At 36.4% G+C, this 22,679-nt stretch overlaps 1 protein-coding gene across 1 annotated transcript; it reads right to left on the minus strand.

Moving 5' to 3' along the window:
• Window positions 1–1,328: 1,328 nt before the first annotated feature.
• LOC120191494 lies at window positions 1,329–7,827 on the minus strand. Its single transcript, XM_039194434.1, has 6 exons — window positions 7,697–7,827; window positions 6,559–6,753; window positions 2,023–2,039; window positions 1,762–1,910; window positions 1,525–1,659; window positions 1,329–1,491 (listed from the first exon to the last, which is right to left on the minus strand). The coding sequence occupies exons 1-5, from the start codon at window positions 7,740–7,742 to the stop codon at window positions 1,575–1,577; spliced, it is 492 nt and encodes a 163-aa protein (XP_039050365.1). The 5' UTR covers window positions 7,743–7,827; the 3' UTR covers window positions 1,329–1,491; window positions 1,525–1,574.
• Between the last annotated feature and the right edge of the window lie 14,852 nt (window positions 7,828–22,679).

Below are 22,679 nucleotides of genomic sequence, written 5' to 3' on the forward strand. Positions count from 1 at the left end.
TTAATATATATAATATAATATTAAAAATTAATATTTTATTTATTTAAAATGTAATATTAAAATTAAAATCAAATATAATATAAAATTAAATATAAAACTTATTTGAAGAGGTTAGAAGACGTCTGCAGACATAAAACCACGTCTGCGCCGCGCAGACTACGCGCAGACGTTAGAAGAGCTTCTGTCTTCTAAAAAACAAACGGTCTGCGAAGCTCAATGTCTGCGCGTGGTCTGCGCAGCGCAGATATTAGAGCTTTGAAGACCTTATACAGTAAAAACAAACACCACCTAAGTTATGGTCACAATGCATCATTGAGAAAGAGAACAACTTCAAACAGCCTGGAGAGATATATATCTCTTGGGCACCAGACCGGTATAATTAAGTTCTCTGCTATTGATAAATTAAAATAATGGATGTACACGCCTTTTGATCTCAATTTCTTTTCTTCTTCTTTGCTTTGTCTTGCTGCAACCAGGAAAGAACGATTCATCTACCCTGGGTTGACGCCTTGTCCGATCCACGCGTAACTCATGAAATCTGCAGCATATGGATCTCATACTGGTCTCAGGTAAAACACTCTTTGCCGTTGGTGCTTCTCAAATTACACGTATCCATGCGAGCTTTATTGGTCTAATACTTTCGAATGAACTTATTGATAATTGCTATCCATGACCTACATTATGATACTGACTAAGTCAAGAGGACTACGTTTAGGTTTGAGAGCTGATGAGGTGGGAGAGGTGGAAAGAAATACGATGCTGGTGGCTATTTGGGAAAAATATTAGAAATTTGAAAACTTTTGAGTAAACTAGATATAAAATCATTGTTTAATGACTTATTTGATATTTTAACAATAATTTAAGAGTAAAATTAAAAATTAATAATTTTATTAATATTGCAAATTTGCAATGTCATCAATTTAATGGGGGAAAACGGGCTGGAGTGATTATTTTATTACAAATAAATAATAAATGCTGCACATGAGAATTTTTCACTTATCCTGGATCTCCTTCTTCACTTGCTTGGTCTCCGCCTTTGCTGCAGCACCCCTTGTTCCCATTATCCGTGACAACCACAATTCAAAGAAACAAGATGCTGGGAATGCTTCTGTTTCCGTAAGTATATTTTCAAGGCTGGTAACGGGTGCTTTTTGCGACCTCGTTATGGTTGCGCATTTTTTATCATGTTAATGGGCTCCCACCGACTTTTGCATGTCGTTTGTGGCGGACGCCGGAGGTTATATCGCTGTTCGCTGTTCAACTGAGCTATGAACAATCCAGAGGTGGCATTATTTACAGTAATCAAAGGGAATCTTGATTTTCTTTTTTCCTGAGATCTAGGACTATTTCCTACTAGCTCCGACTCCCGGAACCACTCGATTTGGAAAGATTGCCAACTGATGCTTACGTACATGGATGAAATTAAGTTATTTATTTATATGATCTCTGAAAGAGAGTTATATACATCTTCTTAAAGGTAACCTTTGCTGAAATTTGATTCTCATCTTCAATGGCTATGGGGCAGCAACATTTTGGTCCAAAAACAACATTGCTGTTCGAGCAAAACTAGTGGGCTAGCTTAACTTTCCACTGCCACCACAGGTAGTACATGATCGAGTGGAGGAACATTTTGTACAGTAGCTCCATTTCTTGGGAAGTCTGAAATGAAGATTAAAGCTCAAATGCTCAAACATAACATCTCAACCAATATGAATACATACAGTACAGGGGGAGAAATAATGAGGAAATATATAGATATACCCTGCTGTGTATCGAGTGGCCATATTCTTTGCAGTCAGTCTCGCCCTTTCAGCACTTTCTTCTGACATTTTTTTCAACACAAATCCCTCACCTTTACACTCTGAACAGATCCCGGAACCCTCACAATCTTCACAAGGTCTCGAAGGAACCTTCAATTTAAAAGGAAAAAAACAAAGGTGAAGAAGCAAAAGGAAAATTTTACTTGTTTCGATGTTTTTGAAACCAAAGTTTCTAAAATTTGAGGAAACCTGAAGTACTAACCTCAGTTGCATCAGAGGCTTTGGTGTTATGTATGGCTCATAAAAAGTCTCGTTGTGGGGTTACGAATTATGTGGGTTGGGGGTGTGGGGGCGCAGCCCCCGCGGTACGGTACAGGGTTGATTTTGTAATTATGTACCAGGGTTTTCTATTATAAATAGAGATGTAACCTAGACCTAAAAAATCATTGAATAAAACTTCTAGCGCCGCCTAGGCACCGAGGACGTAAGCACATTGCCGAACCTCGTAAAATTCTCGTGTTCTTTCGTTTTCTTTACCCGTTTTCGTCAACAATTGGTATCAGATGTCAGGAGCAAAATTCGAAGTCGCGAAATTCGATGGTCAGGGTAACTTCGGATTATGGCAAACGAGGGTGAAGGATCTATTGGCGCAGCAAGGGATCTTGAAGGCTTTGCGACCTACAAAGCCGGCGTCGATGGATGAGGAAGATTGGGAAGAATTGCAGCAGCGAGCGGCAGGAACCATACGATTATGCTTGGCGGACGAGGTCATGTATCACGTCATGCATCTATCGTCTCCAGACGAAATTTGGAGGAAGTTGGAAAGTCAGTTTATGTCCAAATCCTTAACGACAAAACTGTATCTGAAGCAGCGGCTGTATGGGCTGAAGATGCAGGACGATCACGATTTGGCGCAACACGTGAATGTCTTCAATCAAATCGTTTCTGATCTGGCTCGGCTTGATGTGAAAATTGAAGATGAAGACAGAGCGATGATTCTGTTGTGTTCGTTGCCTTCCTCTTACGAACACATGGTGACTACTCTTACATATGGGAAAGAGACTATCAACGTTGAGGAGATTACTGCAGCCTTGTTGGCTCACAACCAGCGGAAGCAGAATGCAGGGGAAAGCTCTCAAGCCGATAGCTTATATGTCAAGGGTAATCGAGATCGTGGACGGAAGCCAGAGAAGACAGGGTCCGGGAAGCGGAATTCCAGATCCAAATCCAGGGATAAGAAGACGATTCACTGTTACAAGTGCAAGGAGGCGGGACATATGAAGCGAGACTGTCCGAAGTTGAAAAAGCAGACCGATGAGAAGCGTGATGGCTCATCCAAGTCTGTGAACGTGGTCGAGGATGATACTTCTGATTGCAGTGAGGGTGATATGCTTTCTATTTCAACGACACAATTGACGGATGCTTGGATTCTTGATTCTGGATGTTCTTATCACATCACGCCAAATAGGGAATGGTTTTCGACATACAGGCCGGTTAATTCTGGTTCGGTTTATTTGGGTGATGATCGATGTTGCAATATTGTTGGTATTGGTGATGTCAGAATTAAGATGCACGATGGCTCCGTTCGGACGTTGAGTGGTGTTCGACATATCCCAGACTTGAAGAAGAATTTGATTTCCTTGGGCACTTTGCACAAGAATGGTTTTATCCCTAAGGCTGACGAGGATAGGGAAACCATTCGGATTGTTAAAGGAGCATTGACTGTGATGAAAGGCAAGATGACTGCAGGGAATATCTACAGATTGTTAGGGAGTACCGTTGCAGGTGGAGTTCACTCTGTTGAGTCCTGTGATGATACGACAAAATTGTGGCATATGCGCCTTGCTCATCTTAGTGAACGTGGTATGGCAGAATTACACAAGAGAAACTTGTTGCATGGTGTCAAAAGCTGTAAGCTCGATTTTTGCAAGTATTGTGTTCTTGGTAAACAGACTAAAGTCCGTTTCAAGACTGCGAAGCACACAACTCAAGGGATTCTTGATTATGTGCATTCTGATGTATGGGGGCCTTCCACGACATTGTCTTTGGGTGGATCTAGGTACTATGTTACTTTTATTGATGATTTTTCACGGAAAGTTTGGGTGTATTTTTTGAAACAGAAATCTGAAGTTTTTGAGAAGTTCAAGCTGTGGAAAGCTGAGGTAGAAAACCAAACAGGACGAAAAATCAAGTGTTTGCGGTCTGATAATGGTACGGAGTACACAGATTCACAGTTCCTACAATTCTGTAAGGAGCATGGTATTCAGAGACATTTTACAGTGCGCAAGACACCACAACAGAATGGTGTTGCGGAACGAATGAACAGGTCGTTGAATGAAAGAGCCAGATGTTTGCGGTTGAATGCGGGGCTTCCCAAACACTTCTGGGCTGAGGCTGTTAACATGGCGTGTTACCTTATCAACAGATCGCCAAGGGCATCGCTGGCTGGGAAAGTTGCAGAAGAGGTATGGACTGGTCATGATGTTAGTTTTGATAACTTACGGATTTTTGGTTGTCCTGCTTATGTGCATGTACCTGCTGATGAGAGATCCAAACTTGATGCAAAATCGAAGGAGTGCATTTTTCTGGGTTACAAGAAAGGTGTCAAAGGATTCAAGTTCTGGGATCCAGTTGCGAAGAAAGTTGTGATTAGTAGAGATGTCGTTTTTGATGAACAGTCTATGTTGCAGCAGAAGCAAGACACGACAGTGGTAGATTTCGAGCAGTTTCCAGTTGAGAAACCAGAAACTTCTCAACCGACTTCTGGTGGTTCCACTACGGATGATTTGCAGGATTATAGTCTCGCCAGAGACAGGGTGAGACGGACGAATATAAAGCCTCCGAACAGATTGGGTTTTGAAGACTTGGTATCTTTTGCACTTATTGTTAGCAGTGATGATCCGGTTACTTTTCATGATGCTGTTACTAGTCAGGAAAACGACAAGTGGATGGCAGCCATGGTTGAGGAGATGGAGTCTTTGAATCACAATCGCACATGGGAGTTAGTTCCCCTTCCTGAGGGTAAGAAGCCGATTGGTTGCAAATGGGTGTATAAGAAGAAACCAGTAGTAACAGAAAAAGAGGGGGAGAAGTTCAAGGCTCGTTTGGTAGCGAAGGGTTTTTCACAGCAGAAAGGAGTTGATTATGATGAAATCTTTTCTCCTGTGGTCAGGCACACTTCAATCCGAGCAGTACTTGCATTGGTGGCTAGTTGGGATTTGCATTTAGAGCAGATGGATGTTAAAACTGCTTTTTTGCATGGTGATTTAGAGGAGCAGATCTACATGCGGCAACCTGAAGGTTTCACTCAACCTGGAAACGAGCATTTAGTTTGCAGATTGAAGAAATCTTTGTACGGGTTGAAACAGTCTCCGAGACAGTGGTATAAACGGTTTGACTCCTATATGATCAAGATTGGCTACAACCGATGTGAGTATGATTGTTGTGTCTATGTTAAGAGCCTTGATGATGGTTCTTTTATTTTTCTATTACTGTATGTTGATGATATGTTGATTGCTGCGAAGAACATGGATGATGTTATCGGTTTGAAAACTTTATTGAGTCAGGAATTTGATATGAAAGATTTAGGTGCTGCAAAGAAAATTCTTGGAATGGAAATTTGCAGGGACAGAGACTCAAGGAAACTGCGGCTATCTCAACGGGGTTATGTTGAGAAAATGCTAGAAAGGTTTGCGATGAGCAGCGCAAAACCAGTTAGCACTCCATTGGCGAATCACTTTAAGCTCTCATCAGAACAGTGCCCCAAGACAGATAAGGAAGCTGAAGATATGGCAAAGGTTCCATATTCTAATGCTGTTGGCTGCTTGATGTATGCGATGGTATGTACTCGTCCTGATTTAGCTCATGCTGTTAGTCAAGTTTGTAAGTACATGTCTAAACCTGGTAAGCAACATTGGGAAGCAGTCAAGTGGATCTTTCGGTACTTAAAGGGTACTGTGGGACATGGAATTGTTTTTGGGAGTCAGCGGGATAATCCTTTGGTTGTAGGATATGTGGATTCAGATTATGCAGGTGACTTGGATAATAGAAGATCTACGACAGGGTATGTGTTTACTCTTGGTGGAGGGCCTATTTGCTGGAAGTCTACTGTTCAATCTGTCGTGGCACTATTTACAACTGAAGCTGAATACATGGCAGCGGCTGAAGCTGCAAAAGAAACTTTATGGCTTACTGGTTTAGTGAAGGAGTTGGGTGTTCAACAAGGTGGAGTTCAGTTGCTTTGTGATAATCAAAGTGCTATTCACTTGGCTAAGAATCAGGTGTATCGTGCTAGAACTAAACATATTGATGTAAGGTTCCACAAGATCAGAGAGTTGGTTGCATCTGGAGAGGTTTTGTTTCAGAAGGTACATACTGATGAGAATGCCGCTGATATGTTCACCAAGCCAGTTACGACAGACAAGTTCAAGCATTGCTTGGACTTGTTGAATGTTTCGAGTTGTTAAAGAAGCAAGGTAACCCAACCCACATTGAAGTTTCCAAGGGGCAGGATATTCGCCAAGGTGGAGATTTGTTATGTATGGCTCATAAAAAGTCTCGTTGTGGGGTTACGAATTATGTGGGTTGGGGGTGTGGGGGCGCAGCCCCCGCGGTACGGTACAGGGTTGATTTTGTAATTATGTACCAGGGTTTTCTATTATAAATAGAGATGTAACCTAGACCTAAAAAATCATTGAATAAAACTTCTAGCGCCGCCTAGGCACCGAGGACGTAAGCACATTGCCGAACCTCGTAAAATTCTCGTGTTCTTTCGTTTTCTTTACCCGTTTTCGTCAACATTTGGTTCTCTTAGCAAGAAATGTTACTGCACCGCCCACAACTGCTGCAGCAATAGCTACTGAAGCAGCCGTTTCTGACAACGCCGGAGATCGTGTGGATAATTTTTGTCTATGTTCTTTTGGTTTTACATTAATCAAGGAGCAGGCTCTATAATCTAGTGCACTCTGGACTTTTGACCTTGAATCTCCAAATGCTGCACAGCATCAGAAGGAAATACTGTACCATTATCTACATAAACTGTTCAGGGATAAAGCTTACGTGACCATAACTTTTTTACTTTATATCATCCAGAGTTTATCAATCAAATTAGCTCAAGCAAATTGACAATTTGCCACAATTCATCCATCAAAATCATCAACCACATAACTCTCCAACAACACGGGTAAACTGCCTTCTGTGGGATAACATGAAATGAAAATAATGCAGACTGTATAGAGATTGTCTTCAACAATAAATCTGCTAGCTAAATATCACGCAAGCTTTCTAATCAAATCCAGTTTAAAGAACAGAATAGTCAGGAAACCAGAGTCCAATTCGCAGCGGAAATGAAACTTGTTTCCATCTTACTCAAAAGCATCTAAGCTCTAGATATAAAAGTGTAAAACAGAAGATTCAAACCAAAGAATTCACTCCACCCATCCAATGAAAGAATTCACCTTGAAACAATAATCTCCAACAAACACTAACCCTAGTGTCTCCACACCCAACCTACCTTATTTGTGTTCCTTTCACCAGCCACAACTAGAAACCAAATTCAAGCAACCATCAGTAGCTCAAGTAATTGCACCATTAAATCACAAACCTTATTTCATAAAGAATACAATGAACGATCAATGGAGTTTTTTTTTTTTAAACAACACCAGAAAGTCAGAAACCTACCCGCAGCTGACCCATAGAAATTCATATATTCAGACAAAGCAACAACCCTGTGGAACTCTTTAACGGGTAATTGTCAATTTTTCATTAGAGGGGTTCTAATTGCTTCAAAATTTAAGTGCATCTACAACAACTAATCACTGTCAAGTAGTTCCATAAAGCTTGACTGGTTAAGTTCATAATAAGGGGGGGGGGGGAAGGTCCATTACTCATTCTTAGGCATATAAATAAATGAGAGCCTATAGTTTGTTGAGACTTACTCTTGCAGTAGGATGCGAACGTTAAAGAGTGAAATGAGAGCTCCATTTGGAAAGGGTCTTCTACTTCAGCTAAGTCCTAAGTGAACAGAACAACTGTTTTTTTTTTTCGAGTCTCAAGTCTCTTATCTACGCTATCGTGTAAAATTCCATGTTCGCCCTCGATGAACAATATAATTTCGTAAAGTGCCATCCAAATCGACATACCTAACAATTACAATACTAAGTTGTCACTGAATATAGCTTTAATGTTCAAACTTCAAATCTTAATGTGCATGCACTTATTTGAAGGGGCACAAACTGTAGACAGCCATTCAATATACATGGGCAAGAAGCGTTACGATGCATAGACAAAACGTGAATCTAGTCTCCAATTTGCACCCCCGGAAAACTGCAGGACTGGTTCAGAAATTACTCCCGCAAAGTAAACGCATCGAACTTAATAAATGTCAACGCCACTAAACATTAAATCCTTTAAATTTTGACATCAGGACCCCTTCTCTACGTTCATTTAACACTGCACCTTCTCTCACCTACTGCTAAATAAGTAACTCCACCGGTTACTTGTTTTGGTAACAACACTGCCAACCAGCCCCATATTAATTATACCCGATGAACACGAAAATAATTGTTTGTCATGAAAACAAAAGGCGATATAGGTGAGTTATCTTCACGGTTTTGATTAACAGCCTTTGTGTAGGTTAGCTTGGATTTTCGCCTATCAAATATATTGGACAAGTGTCCTATATATGTTTAGTGTATCCATTAAAGCAGAGCAAGAGTTGTAAGATTTCAGCTTTAGATGACTAAAAGTAACCCAGATATATCAAGCTTTTACGTAATGCTTGAAATTTGCTATCTTTCATTAATGGAGATTTGAGCTTAAAGACTGACTACATTACATCAACTCATCAAATGCAGCCATCAACAAGAAAACCACCAAGTTTATATGAAGATTCACTTCTAGTTGTTTCGTAATTGATTTCCTTATTTATCCCAGTAGAAGATGCATATGTTTTTTTTTCTTTCTGGGTGGACTGTTAAATGACAATAATATTACCCAACGATTGGTATTATTGGCATTGATGAAGAGGCAGGCAACAATCAACACCAGAATTTAAAGAAGCTTCAGCTTCTCTCTGTTACCGCTCCCAAGTATAACCAACAAAATTATTGTTCGGTTTATGAATATTATTTATTGTTACCTTTTTTTTCTTTTGAATTGTAATTTTTATGGGAACAACTTATATTAGAATTATCAAAAATTTATTATACACTCATCCATATCTAATATCTCTCTAATTCCATTTAAATTTAATTAAATTGTTTTTTAAAAAAAAACTTGAACTGTTAAAGAAACTAAAATGAAAAAAATGAAAAAAATGAAAAAATGTAGAATAGTATTCAGGGATGGGGATATTATAAAAGATCTAAATTATATACAATAATTTAAAAATGAATAAAAAAATCTAAAATAAAAAAACGTTTATTATCCCGTTCTACATCTATTTTATTTCTTTTATTGGTGACTAGAAATACATTTTTTAGGATTAAAATGTAAGTTTATTAATTATTATTAGTTGAAGCTTGAACATGAGGATACTAGTAATTGGATTTCATGTTAACCGTCCAGATTGAAATATTTAACTACTTGAAGAAACTCTGTAGGACTAGATTAAGGGCATTTGATATGAAGCAATAAAAGAATCTCACGGGCATCCCAATACCTAGCACAGTAAAAAGAGGTAGCCAACCCACCTCACCAACTCAGCATGGGATCAATTTGGAACCTAATGCCATGACTTGTGTCATTAGTTACCCTATGGTTTATTTTCAGCTACTCACAAGCCTATTTAATAACACCTCCCTCTTTACAAATCCTCTCTACGACAAGACACGCAAAAGGAACCGAAGAAACAGTTGCATCCAGCCATCCACAATGTCTGCCACAAAATGCTGCATCATTTTCTTATACGTCTTCTTCTTCTTCATGTTTTCTTCTTCTTGGGATGTCGCTATGGGCGGTCGTTATATCCCATCAAGTGTTCCCAGCACAATGAGGCCTGCTTCCATTGATTATGTGAAGATCAATCCACTAGTACTACTGAATCACAAGCGCAAGGTTAACCATGACAACCAAGTAAAGGGCTGCATGCCAAAAGGCCTTCGCCATTCCTCAGCTCCAAGCCGTTATGTCAACTATCAAACTCTTGGCTCTGCTTGTGCTACAAAACCCCACTGATCTCATCATAACACATCCTTAATTTTCAAAGAAACTACGTAAGTTAATGATATGAGTTCGGCTTATATATATATATATATATATATATATATATATATATATATATATATATATATATATATATATATGTTTTCTTGGGAAATGAGGGGACATAATGTCTCTGCCTTTGGCCTTATATGTATGTTTTTGCCAACATTCTTTAGTCCTTTTCATAGCGAAAAGTCTAAAGCATATTAATTATAGGATTAACCCATTGTTAATAACGATTCACAACTGAAAGCTATTCGATTAGCTTATACCTTTTTAAAACCATGTACCGATCTTCGATCAGTAGTACGAGCGATAGAACGCTCAGATAATAAAGATTGGTAGTCGACCGAAAATAATTATGGAGAGTTTTTTTTGTTGTTGTTGAAGTTTAGAGTCTAAGATCGAAGCGCTAAGTCCAAATAAAATGCAATAATTAGGAAAGATAAAATTATTGTTAAACCTACATGACATAAGCTTGTGATACTATCAGTGAATATCTGCATCACTACACCTCTTTGAGCAAATTTCATTGACTCAGTGTGCGGACCTAATCTCTACCACTTCATCCTCTACATCTTCTTCTTTTCCTCGATATGCCCTGCAAGTAGTTCCTGTTGAGAGAATGATGCATGATCACATTAATAAAGAGTGTGCTTGTGTAATGCCATGCATATGCATGCAACTCATGCATGTCCAGGTTCTAGAAGTTAGTCTGGAAGTTAGGTTGTTATGAGTTTGTTAGTCAGTTAGGAGGTTTTCTATATTGCTAAGGCTGTGTAAAAACAATATTGTATGCTGTGTTGAGCAGAATTCTTGTTAACGAAACAATGAATTAAAGAACTCTTTCCTTGCATCTTGAAATCCAATATGGTATCATTCGCCAAACGGTCCTGACATTATTTTTTTCTTCCGTTGCATGGAAGAGGAGGAGAAAATTCCATTGGCACCTTCGGCAGCGGCAACGGCTGCTAAACCGGCATCGTTTACTGCCTGCTTGGATCTAGCGAATCTTGTTGGGTTCTTGGAGAAGGTTTTCGATTTCACTGCAGAAGAGAGTGATTTCCTCGTGAAAGAGAACGTCCATAAGGAGGTGGCGGCGATCGTGAGGGTTGTCAAGGAGAAGAGCAAGAAGAAGGATAAAGAGGATGCTCAGAAGGCGGAGAATAAGACGACAGTGGAGACTCCCACTCCGGGAGTTGGGTACGACATCTCCTCCATTACCAGGCATTGGAAGAGGGACGAATTGTTGAAGAAAATGTCCTTGATCGCCAGAGGATTCGCTTTCTTCCTCTCTTTGCTCTCTTTTATAATCACCGCTAGCAACAAGCACGGTGACTGGCAAAATTTTGACAATTACAAAGAATACATGTATTTGTTGGCGATTGCAATTTTATCGACTTTGTACGCGGGTGTACAAGCGTTGAGACACGTGAATGTGCTTTGGAACGCGATGCAGATTCTGGATCAACGTATCTCTGCCATGGTTGACTACTCTAGCATAACGGTTGCCGGTTATCCAGAGGCTCATCCTTATGCTATAGGAGATAACGGTGTAGCGACACCAGAAGCTTATCAGAACGATCTTGCGTACTTGAAGAGAAATGTTGATGCAGGAGCTGATCTGATTGTTACTCAATTATTTTATGATGAGATTACTGCTGCCTTAGAGCCTATCAAAGACAATGATGAAGGTGTCAAAGTCTATGGGATTCACCTTGGAACAGAAATGTGCTGCAAGATTTTAGCTAATCAGATTAAGACGTTACACCTTTACACGTTAAACATGGAGTAGGATCACATCTTGAAAGCTAATGGTATGGTCAATTGTTAAGAGTTTTTTTTTTTTGAGTAGTTTGTTTACATTTAGAGTTTGTCGGGAGTTCAATTTCTTGTTGTCATTGGAAAGAAATTTTGTTCGTACTAGTTTCTTGTGGATGTGTTGCACGCTGTTGCATTGCTGGCTTTTTGGATTGTGCATCATCATGATTTGTTGCTTCTATCTCAAAGTGTGGGACTTGAAAGCTTCACAGCCAAGTGTCCATGGGAAAAAAAATATGTCAAGGAACCTTGAATAAAAGGATGAAGAAGAAAGAAATGAAGGTGAATAAGAAGAACGAAAGGAAGCATCAGCACTTTCGATTCAAGTGAACGAAAGGAAGCATCAGCACTTTCGATTCAAGTCGAACGGAATGAAGCATCGGCACTTTCGATTCAAGTCGAACGGAAGGAGGCGTCGCACTTTCCATTCAAGTGTTCATCTTTTCAGTAAGAAGGTTGAGAAAGTAGGGAGAATGTTGAGAGAATGATGCAGGATCACATGAATAAAGAGTGTGCTTGTGTAATGCCATGCATATGCATGCAGCTCATGCATGTCCAGGTTCTAGAAGTTAGTCTGGAAGCTAGGTTGTTAGTCAGTTAGGAGGTTTTCTGTATTGCTAAGGCTGTGTATAAAAACAGTACTGTATGCTGTGTTGAGCAGAATTCTTGTTAACGAAGCAATGAATTAAAGAACTCTTTCCTTGCATCTTGAAATCCAATAGTTCCGAATTAACAAGTAATCAGCAAGAGAAATATCAATATTTACTGGACACCGTGTCCAGCAAGCAAAGCACTCTAGGGCATGATAAGCCACCAAAGAACAAATGGAAGAATCTTTAAGAATGAATAAGACTGAATCAAATCAGAGAGCACAAACATACCTTTTCATTATTCTTTACGACGACTTCAGTATTTTTAAGTTTCATTTTCTATTTTTTTTAAATAAGAATATTATGTTTTATAATAGTAGATTTTAATTGTAGTTATATGAAATGGTTGCTTGTATTTATAATTTTGTCTTTATATTGTAACTATTAATTATAATTGTAATCGCTTAGAACTTCGATAAAAAAAATATAGGTAACCATATAAATTTATTGCTTGTAATTATAATTGTAGCCTTGAATAATATTTTTATGGGGAAAAAATAATCCTCCGATAAACTTTAACCTAAACAAAAGAACATCAGATGAACAATTAATTTGAATACGATTGAAGTTTTACATCTCAAATTTCAACTTATTTTATTTTTCATAAATATTTTCCAGATCTAAAATTATTAATTTTGTTATGATAAAACTATTGTTTTCCCATTTTTCATCTCTGGGTTAGGCATATATAAAAGAAAAAAAAAAGAAACTCTGGGCTGTGGACAACATATTGCCTCTCCTGCTCTGTGCATTCGACAATGGAGAAATCCCTCAAAGGCTTTAAATTTTATTGTCCAGAGTCCATTTTAAAGCCCAAATTCTGAAGGGTATGCTTTAAATTTTAAACCAATATTCGGAGCTTTAGTCCCATATTTTGGAAAGGAAAATCCACACGCACGCAGGAATCGATCGATGGGCGGGTGCAATAGTCCAAAATTTAAAATTGTTATATATTTTAGATTTTTTACATATTTTGTATTTAAAATATATTTCTTCTTCTCTTGGAATTTTAGTTCACCCCTAAATTTATATTCATCCCATAACATAAAATTATACGTTTGTCCTATGGTTCAAAAAAGGACTTTTGCCATTAATGAAAAATGTATCATTTCCCCCCTCTTGAATCCACTTCCTGATGCCTGATGGAGTCTATTTCCACTCACATGGGTTACTTTGTTACATGAATGTCACATTGGGGCATCATGATGATGGCATATTTATGTACATGCACACACCAACCGCATCATGACATTATCTACATTCACTCACATGCAAAGGAGATAGCTGCACATCATGATGCCATATTTATGTACATGCACACCAATCCATACAATGACACTGAATGACGAATTCCGTCAACAGGGATTGAAAGAGACTATTGTTAGCACAAGGAAACCATTCTTTAAAATGGAGACAATGACTGAAAGAACAAATACACGAATAATTATCCCTTTTTATCTCAGATAGCAGTCACTTTAGAAGTATTTAAGTTTGGAAATGAGGGAAAAAACTACAGGAGCAGGGTTAAGATAATGTCATATGACCAATATATTTATTTTTAAAATCTTTAAATATCTTTTAAGGGACATATGACATTATTGTTAGTTAATAATTATCTTAATTGTGGGACACGCCCTTTTGTTTCAAAATTACCAAGAAAAAAAGAAGGGAAAAAAGCACTCGGCGATGCTGATTCCAGAACTCGTGTTTCCCATGTTTTGTAATTTTGTTTTCCATATAACAATGTGGCAATTGTACCAAAGATTAAAACAAGGTGAGGGCAACGTACAACATGAAACAGTGGCTTCTTACTGCAAACTGGAGCACAGGGATTGGGCTGTGTCTGTCCCTAAGTACGTTCCAGGAAATGTTACATATTGCTCATCCGCTCCTGTCTTAGATAAAAAGGACAACAATAAAGAAACGAAGGCTATTCGTACTTCCGCATCAGGAGAAACGAAGAAACTGATTCTCCTACCACCTAATAAGGGCACATAAAGTAAAAGGAGTGAATTCGCAGAATTTGGGACGTCCCCCATATGATCAAAACTCCTGTGTTATTTTATGCAAATATGCTTAATTATTCATTTGGTTATGCCATTATTCGCAATGAGAAAAGCTTTGCAGGGTCGAAAGGATCATAATTTTGAAATCCTAACCTCGTATCAAGCATGAGCTCAAAAATTGTTGAAAAATTTTATTGTTACAAAACTAGGCATCGACATTAACTGGAAAATATTAAATAAAATAACTAATTAGAAACGATAATCGTGTTGTGGTATTAATCACCACCTTAGAAGCAAATTCACTCCAATGTACGTAATCGCTACAATGAACGAATGGCTCCTCGAGGTTAGCACGACTCTCCAAATTCCGTACACCCGAAAGACAGAATGGACTTTGGTGGTACTACTCTTCTCTCAACTCAAAACAATACTCAAGGAAAACTTCCAAAGAGTGTTTCAAAGCAAACACAAATTGCTTAGTGATATCTCTTGAAGTGCCATATGAAATGGAAAACTAAACATCCATTTATTGGCTCAACATATGGGTAAAATGATAAAAGATCCAATACCAATTACAAAATAATTAATTGTCATAAATATTATACTAATGACCATAAACTATATTAAATATTTTGTAACAGCTATAAACGGTAAAATAAACTCTGATAAATAATATTCTATCATGAGGATCTTGTCTAAAAGAAACACATATGAACCAAATCGGATCATGCCAAATAATTCATACCCAATGTGAAATTCTTTGTATTACCAACATTCCCCCAGTACTACAAAAGAATTATTTCGTAAAATGAGAGCAATGAAGTTAAAACACAAGAAGAACATTAGTTGCTTAAGCACTAATGAACGTATCTAAACCTAGTACATAGTGATGATAAGTAATTCTTCTCTTAGATAAGTTAACGAATCTTGAACTTTCTAAGAATAGAGTGAACTCATAACACACAAATAACCCGTTCATCCACCGAAGTCATCGATGTGTCTACAAAAACATATATATATATATATATAACCTTCTTTCCTCGGGCCAACGTTTTTCATAGAAGGAACTTATCATTCTCACTTACGTAGGTTATTTCATCATGTTTATCTCATTATAAACAACCCAAACTGGGATATGAAATAATTAAGAGTTTTTCAATAGCTTATCTTCACATTAGGTATGGTGAATTTCTTAAAGTTCATTTTTAAATGAACCACCTAAACTCTAGGATAAAAAAATCATTAAGGATAAATATTCAACCTCATTAATCAGTGAATTCAGTATGTTCTTCTCTCTATGAACACTTTAACTCTTGGGTTTGAATTCATTAAGAGTTTTATGTTAGCATTAGTGTCCTAGGCATATTATATGGACATGATATTTTGATTATTGGATTTTATTATTATCATTTACGTGTAATTTTATTATAATATCCTTGAATAATATTGTTAATTATTCTAAATATCCCTAATTGATTATTGTTATGGGAACAATAATAAAATAAGAATGGTATGAAATTTGATAAATATTCATGAGATGAATATGTGAATGAGATTCAAACCAAATTCATATGTATTTGCTGAGAACGAATATTGAACTGACTCGTTTTGAGATTAATATATGGATTAAAGTTTTATATTAATTTCAAAACAATGATGTCATTAAATCCTTAAACTAAATTTACTATTGTTCTCAGCATGATGATTATTACGTTTTGACATAATCAAACATTGTCTTTAATCAGAAAATTATAAAGGTTATGTTTGAACATGACACGACACATGTAGTGAGATGTGAGTGGTTAAGATGGAACTTATCCCGCTTATCATAAGAGAGATATCTCAGGACCCCTCGATGATTGAGACTAAAAAATGCATGGTTGTGCTTAAATGAGTTGATAGAGATCAATATCATTTATTTAATCAGCTTAATTGGGTATTAGGATTGAAGATAGACCGATATAAGGTTGACATTTTTCATGTCTTATTATCAAGATATCGTGAGATAACAAGATTATGATATAAGTTGTATTAAGGTTGTCTAGGATCATGAGCTTTTTATTTAACTTAGGTAGTCATAATGTCTTCCTAAAGGTTACTAATAACTTGTATGATCAAATGTGATTTTATCTACTGCCAACGTTAAATAAACCTATAGGGTCACACACTTTGAATGGATAAGAATGATTGTGGTTATTACTATAAATGATAATTTAAGTTAATGAAATTATTTTAAATATTATTATAAAATATTATTTATTATTCGAATTTAAATAAGTTAAATTCATGTTCTTTTGATAAAATATTTTGTTTATTATTATTTCTTTATTTTATTTAGAAATAATATTGAATAAATAATATATTTAAATAATATTAGTATTTGGATTAATTTGATTTTCTCATCAGATAAGAAATTTGTTATTATTTATTTAAAAGTGTTTTAGATAAATAATAATTATGATATCATTTAATTTAAAAGAGTTTTAAATTAAATATGATTTTAAAAAACAAAGGATTAATTAACCCTAATTAAGTCATATATATATATATATATATATATATATATGATTAAGGTTAGAGGTTAATCTTCCATAGTCATCCATAACAAACAAAAAACACAACAAAAATAATTTTTTGAGAAAAACACATTAGAACTAGCATTCTATAACCATTCTTCGTTCGTTTATGTGTGGATACTTGTAGAGCGTGGTCATTTCTCAAAAAGACGACACTTTAAAGATCAAAAGAGAATCAGAGACAACTCAATAGGATTTTTGAATAAGAGATTAAGGTAATCTCGCGACTTTATTTTACATAAACTAGTATGATATGCATGGGATCCTAGGATTGATCGAGGTAATTTTTTAATGTCTGTTGTTTTCTTTGCCCTGATTTCCATCATTTTAATAAAACTCATCATCTCTAGTGGTACGTTCATCTAGTCCTCTACGATTAGGACTAACCACTCAACACTGGGTATGAACTTATTAAGAATAGATATTCAACCAAGAACGGTAACTTTATCAAGTATTTCTCACTAAGGCCACCCAAAGTTTTAGTTATGAATTTATTAAGAGCAATTAAGTTCATCTTGTGCATGTACATTATTCGTCATAGGGATAAGTAGGTAGAAATGTACACTATGAGTTTTTTCATGGCTTCATTTGACCACATTAAACTTAGATAACTAAATTGGGTATCCACCATGAATTCCCCAATCAATGGACTTTAAACTCATCCCCTCGACGAATAAAGAACCAACTTCCGACTTTAACCTTTAGTAAGCGGATCAACTAGGTTTCTCTTTCACTTTGATCATCATTTAAGACATCCCCACATTTCTAACATTTTTTAGGATAGAAATAAATCCATAAGTGTCTTGGAAAACATGTAAACAAATTCTCTTGAACATTTACTCATTCGTACTTGAGTAAAGTTTGATATTACTTTTAATCATAAAATTGTGTTTTAATAAACACAAATCTTCACTACAGCAAAACTGATATGTAGCGGCGTTTTTAGCGGCGTTTGGAGAGAAAACGCCACAAAAGTTAAACATATAGCATCGTTTACAATCGTAACGCCACTAATTGATACTTTAACGGCATTTTTAGTAAAAACGCTGCAATATAATTGACATATAGCGGCGTTTTTAGAAAAACGCCGCAATAGGGTGCTAAATTAGCGGCGTTTATATCACAAACGCTTCAATAGATTATAAATTTTACGGCGATTTAGCCAAAACGCCGCAATATAGTGGTAAACTGGCAGCGTTTTTACCACAAACGCCACAATAGAGTATAAATTTTGCGGCGATTGAGTCAAAACGCCGCAATAGAGTGGTAAATTGGCGGCATTTTGACCAAAAACGCCGCAATATATTACACATATAGTGGCGTTTGTTCCTAAAACGCCGCAATAGAATAGTTCCTTAGTGGCGTTTTCATAAAAAACGCAGCAATAGAGTAGTTATTTTGCGGCGTTTTTAATATAAACGCCACAATTGTCCTTTAATTTATCAGATATCCCTAATTGCTCAGCCTGAACCCCTTATTTGTTTTATCCCCAAATCTTCTTCCTCGAATTAGCAGTGCGAGAACAAACGATTAGTATATACAACAGCTTCTCTTCATTTTGATTCTCCATATCTATTCATTACGAATTTATAATTTTGTGAACAAACGGTTAGTTGATCTATCACTTGTTTATTTTTCTTTCTAGATTTCCTTTTCCCATTTTGATTCTCGTTCTTTGGAAGTCGGTGCTGGGTCAGGGAAACTGAGTTACATGCATTTGTTTGCGGTTGGAGAAGACCAACCATTACAGTTTATTCTTCCTCAAATTTTAGATAGGGTTCTTGTCGTTAAACCTCCAACGAAAGTTTTCAACGAGGGAATCCAGATTTGGCAAAGCTCATTGGTGACTCAATTTTTGGCAGGCCTTCATATCTTAGTTATGTTCAAAGGTTAGTAAACTCTGTTCAATTTTTATTCTCTTAGTCTATTCGAAGATTCATAGGGTTCTAGTTTCTTTTCCTGGTTGGATTTGTTTCCTCATGCTCGAGTGGAGTTAATTTAACAAACTTAACGAGCAATTAGTTTTTTACTGAACACGAAATGTTTTTTACTGAACACGAATGATGTTTCGTAATTAAGGGAATGTTGTTTTAGACAGTTATTGAATATGAATTAGGAAATCAAATCCAAGAAATTTCGAAGAAATTTAACGGAATATCAAAAAAGGTGTTCGATAAATGTTTGATGAAGTAAGTTTATCACTTCTGCCTGGTTATGCTAGCATTAAATAGGGTTCTGATGAAATAAATCTGCATTTCTCTAATGTTTTTAAGTGCTTTTGTGCTTATGAGCTATGTATTGCACATGACATTAGCTTCATTGCTGAAAAAGCTGGTTTAAACATGCTAATGATTAGAATCTGGTTTTAATTGGAAGTACACGACCAATGTATGTATGATTTGGTATGCAAGAATTTTAGTTATGATATTAAAGTGATTTGCTAACTCGAAGTATTTGCTTCAGGTTGATTAATCTGCTGACATTTTGAGCTTGTATGATACATTCGCATCCATACTTGTTTGTCTTGTGGTAATGACATTCATCATGAGTTGAAGTAAATTATACATAAATGGTCTATTTTCTTGCATTTATTTCCATAGTTTAGGAACTCTTGGCAAGCTTTGTTGAGTAATTTAGTCCAAATCCCATGTCGGGTAACTTCATTGAGTGTAGTTTGGTTAAGAGAGGTTTCGGTTTTTGCTAGATTCAAAGTAAACTCCCGTTATGATGCGTTGAGTTTTGTAAAATGATTTGTTTGGACTGGAATATCAGAGGTCATGGAGCATTGGTTAAGAGAGGGTCGGGGTGTTAAAGAGTTCAATGATTTCATCTCGGGGTGTCATTTAATCATACATAACATTATGATTATTGATGCTAGACAGTTTCTGCTTAAAATTTGGAGATTGTTGAATTGAATGCAATCTTGAGGTATTTCAGCTCTACCGTGACTTCAGTTCGATTGGATCACTAAACTGAATTTTTGTAGGGTCTTTTGAACCACAAGGTTAAGGGTTCCAAAGGTTTGCTACGAAAGGGCTTTGCGTTGTTACCACAAGTTAGGTTATCATGTCACTCATTTCGTACAGAATACTGTAAATGAAGTACTAAGTTTAAAGTTCTTTCACCATTTGTGACTTTGTTTAGTGAGCTTTTGTACTACCAATAGGCAGCTATCCAACAGTCTTAGTTTTTCATTGTGTCTCTGCGCAGAGAACTCACGAACGAAAGGTAAGTTTTTTTCTCTCTCTTCATTTTCGTGCAAAAAATTGAATTTTATGGAGTTTTAGTTCATCATTTCATCACCCATTTCATCACCCACTAAAACTCAAATCTTTCTTTTTCAGTTTATGCCTTCAAGAGTTCCATTTTTTTAACTTGTCTTCTCACAATCGGTGCTTTGTAAGAGTGAAGAATTTCAATTTTATTAAGGTAAGTATTTTCTCTTTTTGTTTTTGATTTTCTGCTGATTTTATATATGTGAAAATCATGTTTCTATTCAACCTATTGTTAGATTTAGGGTTTCAATTTCAGAGAAAATTAGTAACTATCATTTAGTTGTTTCTTGGTTTAGGGTTTTAATTATTGTTTTCTCGATGCATCCATGCCTTAAACGAGTACAATTCTCCCAATTAAATTGAGCAAAGTGGTTTTACATCTTTACTAGAAATTCAAATGAGATGAGAAAATTAGTAATTAGCATGAAATGAGATGAGATGAGAATGGCAGCCATGCCATGCAAATTTTGAATAGAGATTTGGGTTTTACATCTTTACTGCAAATATTGGGTTTTAGAAACTTGATCATGCAGCCATGCCATGCAAATTAGTAACTGCTGGACTTTTTTGCTCTTAGTAACTGTTGGTGATGAGTTTAGAAATTTGATCATCTATTTGAGAGATTCTTCCCTTTTTATCATTTATGTTTGTTTGAACTTTAATGATCAATCTCACTGCAAATATTGGGTTTTAGAAACTTTTTACTTTTTTCGAATAAAATAATAATAATAATCCGGACCGGGTCGGGTATCATATATATGGTTCGAGTCGGGGTGAAATTTTTTTGTTTCGGGTCGGATTTCTGGTGGAGGTGTTAGAATTTTTGGGTCGGGTGGGTGGGTCGAAAACCCGACCCAACCCATACCCATCCCTAGCTTCATCCATGTCAAGAAAGGTTACAAACAGTTTAGAATTCTGGATTAAGTAAAGAGTCCCGTCATTCTTTTTTCCACACGCCCGCTTTGTAGAATGGGTCAATAGAGATGGTAGTAGTGGATTCTATTCACATTATCCCTAAATGAACCTTAATATCCTCCATTTTTTACTCATAATAGACCATAACTCCAAGTGGTACATTTCATCTAATCTCTCCTACATCGGTTGGTATCATATCTTTTTCTTCTCCCAAACATCCCTTTTTATTATAACAATGAACACTCATTGATATCTAAAGTTTGATAAAAAGACTGAGGCTTATTCTCAAGAACATGAAGCTTGTAAGAAGGATTAATGGATAGAAGGTGAAGTAACCCAACCACTAGTACACTTTTTTATTCCATCCAATGAGTTCAAATTCATTGTTTTTTTCATAGAAGTGAAGTGAACCACAAACTAACTAGAAGTGTGGACTTAGGTTCAAAATATAGCCCATGCAGGGCAATCATTATATGCAGCAAACCGAGAGAGCATCCAATTTCAGCAATGAAAATACCAGAGGCATGCATTGAAAACTACAAATTAGGACTTAACCTATGTAGTAAGCATCTTAAGCCAATAACTTGAAGGATTCATAATTACCTCATCACCACTCTTTTTTTGCATTATGCCATTTCTCTTGTGCAGATATCATTCGCTCTGCAAAATATATCATTCTCTTTTTTTGCATTATGCCATTTCTCTTGGTGATTAGTGAAATTTGCTTTTGTATCTTGAATTTCCTCCTGCAAAACTCGGTGGTTTTTAATTTTCAGCTTATGTATCGAAATTAATGCAAATAAATGCAGCGGAAGCAGAGAGAGAAGCAGCGGCAGCACAGAGAGAAGCAGCGACAGCACAGAGAGAGGCAGCGGCAGGACAGAGAGAAGTAATATATCAGCAGAGATGTAAAGAATTTGAAAAATGACTCAATAATATGATGCTGATGATACAAAAAACGCAACCTCAGAATCCACCATCGTAGCCTCATTTATGTTATGAGCATTATGTTAATGTTACTGAACCGTGTTTAACTTAACTTATATTACGTTAATGAAAACTTTTATTTATTATATTGGATTTGATGTTATTGCTGTTTTGTTTGTTGGATAATGGAACAGGTTGAAAAAATAGATTTGGGGTATTAAGTATAATTTTTAGAATTGTTAAATTCTGTGTTATTTAGCGGCGTTTGTAACAAAAATGTTGCAATATACCATACAGTTAGCGGCGTTTTTGATAAAAACGCCGCAAAATCTCAAGACATATTCTGCGGCGTTTGTAGGAAAACGCCGGTAAAAATAAAAATCTACTGCGGCGTTTTCGAAAACGCCGCTAAACATCAACGACTATTGCGGCGTTTGTCTGCCAAATGCCATTAAATATCAACACCTATTGCGGCGTTTTAATGATAAACGCCGCTAAATATCAATACCTTTTGCGGCGTTTGTTGAACAATCGCCGCTATATGTTG

Source organism: Hibiscus syriacus, unplaced genomic scaffold (genome assembly GCF_006381635.1).
Source record: "Hibiscus syriacus cultivar Baekdansim isolate YM2019G1 unplaced genomic scaffold, ASM638163v2 tig00116970_pilon, whole genome shotgun sequence".
In the NCBI taxonomy this organism is placed as follows: Eukaryota; Viridiplantae; Streptophyta; class Magnoliopsida; order Malvales; family Malvaceae; genus Hibiscus; species Hibiscus syriacus.

Coding starts and splice junctions, on each gene's coding strand:
- LOC120191494 (XM_039194434.1), bottom strand. CDS start 7,742: ATGGAGCTCTCATTTCACTCTTTAACGTTCGCATCCTACTGCAAGA. Junction 6,754..7,696: donor GTTCGCATCCTACTGCAAGA/GTAAGTCTCAAC, acceptor GATGCTGTGCAG/CATTTGGAGATTCAAGGTCA. Junction 1,660..1,761: donor GCCACTCGATACACAGCAGG/GTATATCTATAT, acceptor TCTTCATTTCAG/ACTTCCCAAGAAATGGAGCT.